Here is an 11,516-nt window from a genome sequence, read left to right on the forward strand (position 1 = left end):
TTTTAGTTATTTTTCAAACGCAACCAGTTCTAATTTCATTGCTGTTTCTTTAGTCCCACCCACATCTCCTAACTCGTCTCTCCTAAGCATCATTGTACACTCCTTTAATACCTTCCTTACATTACAGCTAACAGTGATTTTTTAAATGCAAACATGATATCACTCCTTCAATGACTTTGCCTTTCCCTTAGGACAAAGACCAAAATCCTCCCCAGAGCCTCCATGGTCTTACTCCTGCCTGTCTGTCCTCTCAATCTTATGCCATCCCCACTGTCGCCTTTCCGGAGGCCATTTGCTCTCTGCCTTCAGATCTTTACACGTCTTGCTCTGTTTCCCCCATGTTATTATAGTTCAAAACAGTAATTGCCTCAAGGAAGTCTTCCCTAAATTTCTGAATTAAACCAGGACACCCTCCCCTCAATATACACTGTCTGTCGTTTAGTGCACATTTCACAACTGGGATTTGTTGTGCAATTAGTTGATTTTGTCCACCCCTACAAGAACATAAACTACAAGACGGTCAGGACCATGTGATCATCATCAGTATATCTCCAGCACTTAGTCCACAGCCTTGTAAATAGTAGACACTTTAAAAATACTTATAATTTTACACAGTATTATTCACTGTTGAATCCCAAAGTAACTTCTTCCCAAGTTCCTACTCAAACTCTTCACCTAAATATTTAATAAGCAACTTAAATTTAACATGTCCCAAATCTCTCAATTACCACACACAACACCCAAAATCTAACCCTTCCCCAATCTTGCTCATATCAATAAACATCACCACCATGAATCCAGTTTCTTAGGTCACAATTGGTGACTAGAGTCATCCTCAATTCCTCTCCTTCCTTTAAGTCCTATGTCCAACCATCAGTGAGTCCTATTAACTTTACCTTCAAATCACATATCCTAAGTATGCTTCTGACAACCTCTACTCCACTCCCCTAATCCAAGCCTCTACTTCTCATGCCTGGAATACTACAGTGCACTCCTAATTTGGTTTCCTCACTTCCACTTCTGAGCACATCCCACATTCTCTTTTCCACACAGGGCCAGAGTATCTTCCTCCCACTCCCACCTCAGAAGCTCTACAAGGGTAGGGTCTCGGTTTAATCCCACAGTGCTTACATGCCCAGTGACTAGCATCATGCTGGGCAGACAGCAAACAGTTAAGTATCTGCTAAATGACTGAACTTAGAATATTACTTTAAATGCAGATTCTTGGGCTCCATCCCTAGAAATTCTGAATCTGTATCCCTTAGTCATCCACAGGTGACCGATGACCCATCCACCAGGCAACCTGAATCCCGATGCTCGGAGTCCTTCAAGGCTGTCCTACTTGCTCTCACTCAGGATCCATGTCTCACTATTGCACACAGAGACCTCTGAATTGACCTTGAGACTTGAAAGAATGAAAGATGAAGCCTTCTTTGGGAAACATTAGAGGAATCAACTCTAGGTGACTTATCTTCAATAGAGAACGTAATCATTTTACCAGAACTGGCTCAGAACTGAAAGTATAGCATTCCTGAATAGGTGATGAGGTATTAAGTACATAAAATGCTCCTAAGAACTAAAACACTAATTAAATCCATAGATTGAAAAAAATTTAAAAATTTAATGTCATTTATTAAATCTCCCCAAAAGTCATTTGCAATAGCAGCATCAATTTAATTTCTCCTCTTCCTTCCTTTTGTTTACTATGGTGCAATTTCTAATAGCCAGAAAAATGACTGAAATACAAATAATCAAAAGGAGAAGAAGTCCTAAGTTTTATAACAGAGTTTAAAATAGTTTAAAGATTTCATGCTTTCCTTCTGGAATACTCTTGTCAAATCTGACTTAGTGTATTAACGATTAGAGTTTCATGTTTACATATCTTTAAAAAAATGGAATGCAGCAGCAGCATAAAAAAATTACATTTAATGTTCATCATAAGAAGGTCATCAGGTTCTAAAATTCTTGTAAGTATATTGCAATATTTAAGACACAGTCTAATTTCTGACTCCCTATAAGTACTTTCATTCTTTCTTTATATTTCCCTAAATTTAAGTCATTCTAAAACATTCATCAGGATAAAAACCAAGTTTTTAAATTTATTTAATATGATTCCCATTTCAACTTTCCTTTATAATAATAAGTAAATATGCTTTCATTTTTTTTCAGATAAGTAAAAATCAAAACCAAATTAGTTATTCATTTCAGCACATACTGAAATAGTAAGCTTTTGCCATATGTTCTTCCTTTTATGTGAGGACTTAGAAACCCTTAAAAACAAGAAGGCTTTAAGTGACCTAAAAGCACAATAATTAATCACTATCAAATGGTTCTACTTCATATTGGGAGATTTCTGGAAAAGACTTTTTCCATCCTTCTGGATAAATAAAAAAGTATAATCCCCGCTTACCTGAGAGGCTTATTCTCTGGGCCCACATCAGTAAAGCCCATTTCCTCCAGTTTGCAACGCCTGTACAGTTCATAGTGCCTCGTATGGGTCTGTTCTCGCAGATCCTCCATGTTTGTACAAATGAGCATTTCCCGAAGCTTTACAAAGTCACAGTGGTTTTCATTTTCCACTAGCCAGAAAAACGAGAAACAGCAACACCAGTTTTTAATTACTGACACACAATTAGTGTTTGTTGAATGAATGATTAAATGAAAATATCTGAAATAACAAACAGGGAAATGATAAGTCTGACATCTGTATAAGTAACCAAGGAAGAAACTCTTGCATAAGAATTATAGGCAACATTAATCTGATGGCCAGAAGATTTGCTTTAAATTTAGTAGCCAATGGATAAACAGAAAATAGGAAAGAAATGTCCTATATTGTGTTATCACGTGCTCCAGTTATTTCACTAATATAGTGCTAACAGTTTAAAAACATCTTCAGGATACTTCACATAGTGCTTAAAAAATAATGTAACATCAGCCCTAGCTGGTTTGGCTCAGTGGATAGAGTGTCAGCCTGTGTCCTGAAGGGTCCTGGGTTCGATTCTGGTCAAGGGCACATGCCCGGGTTGTAGGCTCGATCCTCAGTAAGGGGCATGCATGAGGCAGCCAGTCAATGATTCTTTCTTCATCATTGATGTTTCTATCTCTCTCTCCCTCTCCCTTCCTCTCTGAAATCAATAAAAATATATTTTAAAAAAGAAGTAACATTATTTCACTTCAAAGTAGTAAAGTCTGCATACTCAAGAATCCCATCTGTGCATACTATCAAATTCTTTTGATACAAATGCCACATTTACAATCTTGTGTTAGACAGTTAATAAACTTAAATGTTCCCCCTATGTTTATAGTGACCAGAAAACCACAAATAAGTATGTTACTGTTTAAGTACAACTGTTTTTTAATATTTTTATACATTAAAAATGTTTAATTTTCAGTATTTAAATTCATTATAAAATTTGTCAGTTTAATAAAAAGCATTGGGAAATCAGTACTAGCAATTACCATTACAAGTAAATGAACCAAATAGTTCTAATTACTTACTCATTATAATGCTAAATAAATCCTAACATTTTTTTAGTTGGCTGACTGGTTTATTTTGGAAATAGTTGGCAATACTTTGTAGTAAAAAATATGTAAATTTGTAAGATAGCTTATTATACCCTAGAATTATCTGATAATTAGTTTATGTATCATGTTTACACACTGTTATTTACACTCAAATTTTTGTTCAAAGTGCCTGACCAGTGTGTCCCACCTTCTGCATGTCTTGGTGCATCTGAGCAGGCAATGGGGATGCTCTGCCTGGCCTCTACAGACCTGGCTAACAATGAGTCAACAAAAAATAAGCATCACTTTATCCAGCCCACATGGCTCAGTGCTTAAGTGTTGATCTATAAACCAGAAAGTCAGTTTGATTCCTGGTTAGGGCACATGCCCAGGCTGTGGGCTCGATCCCCAGTGTGGTGCATGCAGGAGGCAGCTAATAAATGATTCTCTCTCATCACTGATGTTTCTATCTATCTCTCCCTCTCCCTTCCTCTCTGAAATCAATAAAAATGTTAAAAAATCAATAAACATCACTTTAAAGAATGCATTAAACGCAACTTTGAGACTATTGGGTAACATAAATATTTCTAGTCATTGTTTATCTCATTTACCTTGTACAACACCCCAAGGGTACTGGCGAGCTTTGACCAGCTTATTTCCAACTTTTACCTCATCCATACTTCCTACAACAGCAAATGGCAAATGTCCCTGGAAAGAAGCCACATTATCAACTACATTTCATACCAGTGTGATAAATACTAAAACAGTTTTATAAAAATAACATAAAATTAATTAGATAGCAAATTTATTAAAATCAAATAATCTACTATGCTTCAGATTTTAAAACTTGACCATATATATATTTAGTGTGCGCACAGATATATACTATTAATATAAAATAATATTTACATCCCAAATTAATGCTAAATACAGAAAATGTTTCTGAAATTTAGAGAAATGAGAGATTACTATGAGCAAGAAGATACAACCCAAACTAAAGATGAATCGAGCAGACTGGAAAACTAGCTTAAGTAAGGAGAAAAACAAACTTATTTGAAGAATAGTGTACTGCTTTTTAGAGAGAAAGGAAGGAAAAGGGTGAGAGACAGAAAAAAAACAAACATCCATGTGAGAGTGCAACATCTATCAGCTGCCTCCTGCAAGCCTCCCTACTGGGGATTGAGCCCGCAATCCGGGCATGTGCCCTTGACCAGGAATTAAACTGGCAACCTCCTGGTGCACGGGATGATGCCCAATCAACTGAGCCACACTGGCCAGGGTGGTAAGGAGAAAATGTTGAGCAAACATACAAAAGGTAGATTTAGAGTCAATGAGCAGACTGGTCTGTCTAAAGTTAAGGATTAATATAGGGGAAAAGACAGATGTAAAAAATATTAAGTATTATGTTAAATATTTAATCACTGACATTATTAGTCTCTTAATTGTGTCTTTCTAAAAAGTTATTCCAGATGGACATAGAAATAAAATTAGATGTAGAGATAATATGACACATAAGGATTAAGATCACTTACATTTATATGTCATTTAAATTCATCAGGTTTTTTATATATTTAGTTTTAAGTATCGTAAAATAAATGGGAGTATGAAAAATCAGAAAAGGGAAAAAAGAGAAATGGAATGAACAGTTATTGAATGTCAAGATGTTGGCAGTGCATAAAAGTGTATCCTCTTAACAACCCTTAAGATAGGTATTATTAATCCCACTTTATAGGTAAGTTAATAGTCTTAGGGGAGGGGAGGTTAATAACTTCCACAAGAATATATGGTTAAATCTGTCCAACTCCAAAACCCATGATCCTTCAAAATATAAGCCGATATTTTAAAAGATTTGGAAGCCTGAAGAAAGTAATATAAATAACTTATCTGTCTTCAATTATAGTAAACTAAAGGTTATACGAATGTTACTAGAGGCCCAGTGCATGAAAATTCATGCTCTAGAGCTGGGGTCCCTCAGCCCTGCCTGCCCCCTCTCACAGTCCAGGAGCCCTCAGGGGCAGGAGGTGACCCAGCAATCAGGGAAAGGCGATGCCCCATCACACCTCTGCTGCTGCCGCCACTGTCGGCAGCGCAAGCCTCGGGTGGCCCTGGGCTGCTGGGCAGCCGCCATCCTAGGCTTGCCTGCACCTCGGGCCGGCCCTGGGGGGCTGAGGGGTTGAGGGGACTGGGGGACTCTGGAGGCAGGTGCCCCGGCGGGGCTGAGGGGACTGGGTGTCTCCATCTTGTGGCTGTGGGTGCCGCCATCTTTGAGGGCGGGCCAGTCAATTAGCATATTCCCTCCTTATTGGCTGTGTATGCGGCCATCTTTGCGACGGTGTGAGGGTCAATTAGCATATTCCCTCTTTACTAGATAGATTATGTACTTGTGACACTATAAGAGAGAATGAGCTTAAACACCAGATCAGAAAGATCTCCTTAAAGATTTTAAGATTCTGAAGTATCCAAAGGAAACTATCAAGTCTTCTGTTTTTAAAGACAGAGTCGAAAGGTATCTTTAAGGCAATTAAGGTATCTTTAAGGTATCTTTAAGTATGGTTCCACAAAAGGAGTATCCCAGTCTCACAATGTATCATTTGATTTACATGAAAATATGGAAGAAAGAAAATATGTTAAAAAATATAGGCTTGTTATACTTTTTTCAACTCCAGAAAACAAAACATTTTCCTATACTAGACTTTTTGAAAATTCACCTTTAGAGTCTTTTTGGAAAACATAAGTGAAAATATGTTAGTAGCAATGTTATCTATAAGTTACTTTTTTCACATGTAAAACAGATGTAATATTCAGTTAGGAGCTCACATTCATTGAAGCATTGATTTTAGCAACAGTTTCATCATCTGTCGGGAATTGGTATATCTGGACACCATTGCTGACCAATTCACTCATAAGCTTGATCTTAAACTTCTGTAATTCAGTTTTAGAAATTGCATCTGCTTTGGCAATCACTGGTATAATGTTCACCTATTAAAAATAAAGCAAAACAAAATCTCATAATTGAAGATTTATTTTTTTAAAAATATATTTTATGGTTTTTTTACAGAGAGGAAGGGAGAGGGATAGAGAGTTAGAAACACTGATCAGCTGCCTCCTGCACAACCCCTACCGGGGATGTGCCCACAGCCAAGGTACATGCCCTTGACTGGAATCGAACCTGGGACCCTTCAGTCCGCAGGCCGAAGCTCTATCCACTGACCCAAACAGGTTAGGGCAAGATTTATTTTTTAATCCTTCAGTTTCTGCATTCAAAACCACTAAATCTCTGAGAAATTTCCTTAATCTAGATTAGGGGATGGGCAAACTATACTCTAGCTCATTGCCTGTTTATAGAAATAAAGACTTATTGCCCTGGCTGTTATGACATCGGCCCTCGCACCAAAGGGTCGTTGGTTCAATTCCCCATCAAAGGAATGTACCTGAGTTACGGGAGGCAACCAATGGATGTGTCTCTCTCACATTGATGTTTCTCTCTTTCTTTCTCTCTCTCCTCCTCCTCCCCACCCCTTCCACACTCTAAAAATTAATAGTCAAAATATCTTTGGGTGAGGAAGGAAGGAAGGAAGGGAGGGAGGGAGGGAAGAAGGGAAACAGGGAGGGAAGGAGGGAAGGAAGGAGGGATGGAGGGAAGAGGAAGACAAAGAACAGGAGAGAGAAGGGGGGAGGAAGGAAAGAAGGAAGGAACTTACTGGAATACAACTAGGCCTATTCATTACTTATTGTTTACGGACACTTACATGCTACAATCAGAGATCCTGTGGCCTAAGAAGCCTGAAGTGTTTACTACCTGGCCCTTCACCGAAAAAGCTTGCCGACCCCTGTCCTAGATTAATCTTTCACCTGAATTTCAGTTTAAAAATCTCACATTTTCTTCTCTCAAAATCTCTTACAGTCCTATCATACACAAATAAGTAACATGTATCATTAAGTTGAAACCGCCTGCTTACTTACTAATATTTTATTTCTTAATAATCTAAGCACTAAGTAATTAGGATGATTGATCCCATACAAAATTGTGAAACAGGTTGTTTCTCCTTCTGCCTCTCATTTCAACAGCTCCCTTTCCCCAAAGAATCTATCCAACCTGTGCCTCATCAGCAGTGACTCCTACCTAGATGTTAAAGGAAGGAAATTTTATGACCAAATGAAAATGTTCGTAACTCAAGGGAATAACTTTCTCAGCATTATCTGAAGTCCTATCACCAGCCAGAGAGAAAGAGATCTGGGGTCATGAAGGCCAACAAACTTGTAAAAAGCTAATTCTGTAAGATTAATGTCACAATAAAAGATGGATGTCTACACAAATTTAGGAGTGTGTAAGTTTTTGGGGGTTTTGGTTATTTATTTATTTACGTAGTTTGTTTTTAGTGAAAAACTTCAGGCTAACTAGTCACATGTGTCAAGAGAGTGAGATATCAATATAATTTCCAAAATGAAAATGAAAAGTAAAAATCATAATTTCTACTCTATTCCTATATTTCTTTCTCGTCTCCAATTTCACACTGATTTACTGGTATGTTTGGATTTATTAGTCTTAAATATGGAAGTGAAAATTTTTCTAACTATCCATAAAATAAATGACAGAAAACTTTCCAACATGTTGGTAAAAATAGCTTTTATGTTAAATTAGTCAGAGTACAGTACATAAAAAGTTGATGCAAAGTTCAATATGATGTACTTAAATATTCAATAAATTATGCCAAGTTAATAACTTACATAATTGCATCCACAATAAGTGCAGAAAGCGGGCTACAGTATAAGTGGCCCAACGTTAAGCTTTTTGACTGTAATAAAAGTGCCTGACCTTAAGTTTTCGATTGCCAAGGCATCCATTTCAAAGACATCAAACTTGAATAAATATATTGCTAGGTATACGACAAAGCTACTAGCAAAACACCAGTAAGGAACCAGGCTGCCAGACCCATGAAGTTTCCCTTTTAGATAGCCTGAGCCACCTAAAGAACTGACCCACATCTCTCTTCCCACACTCTAATTCCCACTCTTAGGCTTTACATTCACCAATAAAGAGCAAACCCACAACACCCGAGATACCCCATTCTTGAGCCCTAATAAACACAGAGTTCCAGGTTTGTACTCCCTTCTTTTCTCTCTTCTCCTGATCTCCTATGTGGTCCTTGGATGTGCCATGTACCCTCCAGGGATCTGTAACAAATCTTGTTCTTTTGAGTTCCCTGATGGTTTCTTGCCGAATTGCATCCTGAGATCATAATAAGAACCACAAGGACTGGCCCAGCCAGGACACAGACTCTGGTGGTGTGGTAAGCGGGTGGGGGATGTCTGTGGAGCTCATACCATGAATAAATACAGTCAGAGGAGTACCTTCGGCATTTCTAACCACCAGCATCACCATCAATAGGCTTGAGGACACACATAGACCGAAAGATAAACCTAATTAGTATTTGTATACCAGGGGGAGGGGAAGTAACAGGTTCCACATTGAAGGTAAGATAAGGTAGGTTTCCATGTGAGCAGTGGAGTGTTCTGCTTTTAGGAACAAAAGACAAACTATCCATTTTAATTAATCTTCACATCTGCCCCTTGAGATCACCTCTTTTTAAAACTCACTAGCTTTTATTTTAGAGGCGAAGAAACGGAGGCTCAGAGGGCTAAAATAACTTGCCAAAGAACATATAGCTATTAAGTGACAGAGCTAATATTTAAAACCAGCCTTTACTGACACCAAATTCCATGATCTTTACACAAACTACATCATGTTGCTTCTGTCTAGCTAAGACAATGTTGCATGCTTACTTTTATGTTCCATTAATAAATATGAACTTCCATATAATCAGACTAAATAATGAAAAATAACTGGCTAAGTGGTTACAAAGTCTGGTCAGATGAACAGGCTATCAAATAAGCTTCATCAAATTTTCGCTAAAACCAGGAGCCTGCAACTAGTGAAACGTCGATTGATCTATGCACCAAGACTTCACCGGCAGGCCTTCATGCTTTCCACTCTATCTACATAGAAAGTAGTAATGCCCAGAATGACCTTGCTTTCTGAATACTATCTCATAAAATAACTAGCCAGGATAATGAAAGCTGAATTTCTCATAATATTAGAGGTTACAGAAAATTTCTAGTTATTTTTTTAGTATAAGATAGTAGTCTATAACCACCTCTTAAACAAAAAAAAATTGTGAGTTAATTTGTGAATAATATTTTTTATAGATCTCTAAATTTATATATATGTCCTTGGCTCAGAAATTCAAAAATAGTTGTGTGTTTTTTGTATAATGTACATTAAAACACAATTTACTATAATATATGATAAAACATTACATCTTAATCTTTGTCAATGAACTTGTCATAAAGTAAAATTAGTGTCAAATAAATTCCACATTTAAAAAATGTAAATGACCCTTCCACCATGTGAGGCTACATTGAGAAGCCTGCAACCAGGAAGATGACCCTCACACAGCCATGCTGGCACCCTGATCTTAAACCTCCAGCCTCCCAAACTAAATTCTACCAGGACCCTGGGCCGTAGGAATTTCACTATACAAGAGAAACGAACAGTCCTGGGTGTACCCTGTCCATCTACACACTGGCTCTTACAAAGCACCAACGGCACAAAGATTCTAATAGAAGTTTGTGTTATTAATCAAATGTGAAGAAAGGGATTTTCTGTCATGTGTGCACACCCTATTTTTCCTCTACCCCGATTTTTCTTTAACATAAGTCCCTAGAAATTTTGTCATAAAAAATAAATAATTTTAGCAAGAAAAAAGTTAGTTTTCTACTTGTGGATGCCTTTGCAAGCCCAGGAGAGAGGACTCAGAAGACATCAAACCTACTGACACCTTGATTTCAGCCATCTTCCAAAACTGTGAGAAAATTTCTGTTATTTCAGCCACTCGGTGTGTTGTATTTTGTTATAGCAGCTCTAGCAGACAAACTAATAAACTATGTCTCCTAGCAATTTCACTCCTAGATAGACAGCCAAGGGAACTAAAAATTATGTGACCACGCAAAAATGTGTGCATTAGCAGCATTATTCAGAGTAGCCAAAACTCCAATGTCCATCACCTGATAGAGAAAATATGACATATCCATACAATGGAATATTATTCAGTAACTAGAGGCCCAGTGCATGAAATTCGTGCACAGGTAGGGTCCCTAGAGGCAGCCGGCCAGGGCCTTCCTTCGTTCCGTGCCATTCCCTGGTGGTCAGCGCACGTCATAGCGAGCGATCGAACGCCCGGTCGGTCGAACTCCTGAGGGGACACTTTGCATGTTAGGCTTTTATATATATAGATTAATTAAAAGGAAAGGACTACTGATAGGCATTTTAAAAGAAAATGTAAATAAATTCTCATATTCTGACATACAATTTAATATGAAAAAAGAACTAAAGTTGCCCTAGCCGGTTTGGTTCAGTGGATAGAGTGTCGGCCTGTGTCCTGAAGGGTACCGGGTTCGATTCCGGTCAAGGGCACATGCCAGGGTTGCTGGCTCGATCCCCAGTATGGGGCGTGCAGGAGGCAGCTGATCAATAATTCTCTCTTATTTATGTTTCTACCTCTCTGAATTCAATAAAAATATGTTTTTTTAAAAAGTGCTGCTACTAGCATTTAAAAAAGAACTAAAGTTTTATGTTAATGTTTTTTCTTTGCGTCTCATCTTCCAAACCAAATTTCTCTGGAAAATAAGCTAAGATTGAAATTTAGCAAATATTTTAAAAATGCAAAGAATGAAAGTTATACATATATTATCATAAAGGTATTTTAATAAGTAAAAATAAATATTACAGCAGGGTAAGTTTATTCCTCTTCCAAACCCACCTTGCTGTCAAGGCTCTTCATGGCTAAGAGGTCCAGTGTCTTCAGAGAGTGGCCTGTTGGAGAGATGAAGTAGAGGCATGCATGGACACGAGAATCGTGGTAGTTAAAGAGAGAACGCTTGATCTTCAGTTCTTCTTGGAGATAGGCCTCAAACTGAGCATCTATGTAGTCAACTATTGGTTGGTAGCTGGA

The 11,516-nt window shown here is 37.7% G+C and overlaps 1 protein-coding gene across 3 annotated transcripts in view; it reads right to left on the reverse strand.

Moving 5' to 3' along the window:
• The window catches only part of SEPTIN10 (septin 10), a 74,002-nt gene that overhangs the window by 18,511 nt on the left and 43,975 nt on the right, over positions 1 to 11,516 (reverse strand). For all 3 annotated transcript variants that reach the window (XM_079776963.1, XM_079776961.1, XM_079776962.1), the window contains 4 exons: positions 11,325 to 11,511; positions 6,322 to 6,483; positions 4,116 to 4,212; positions 2,411 to 2,579 (listed from right to left, as the gene is read on the reverse strand). In XM_079776963.1, the coding sequence (XP_079633089.1) occupies positions 2,411 to 2,579; positions 4,116 to 4,212; positions 6,322 to 6,483; positions 11,325 to 11,511 (615 nt within the window). The remainder of the gene's footprint in view (positions 1 to 2,410; positions 2,580 to 4,115; positions 4,213 to 6,321; positions 6,484 to 11,324; positions 11,512 to 11,516) is intronic.

This window comes from Cnephaeus nilssonii (genome assembly GCF_951640355.1).
Source record: "Cnephaeus nilssonii genome assembly, chromosome: 7".
Classification (NCBI taxonomy): Eukaryota; Metazoa; Chordata; class Mammalia; order Chiroptera; family Vespertilionidae; genus Cnephaeus; species Cnephaeus nilssonii.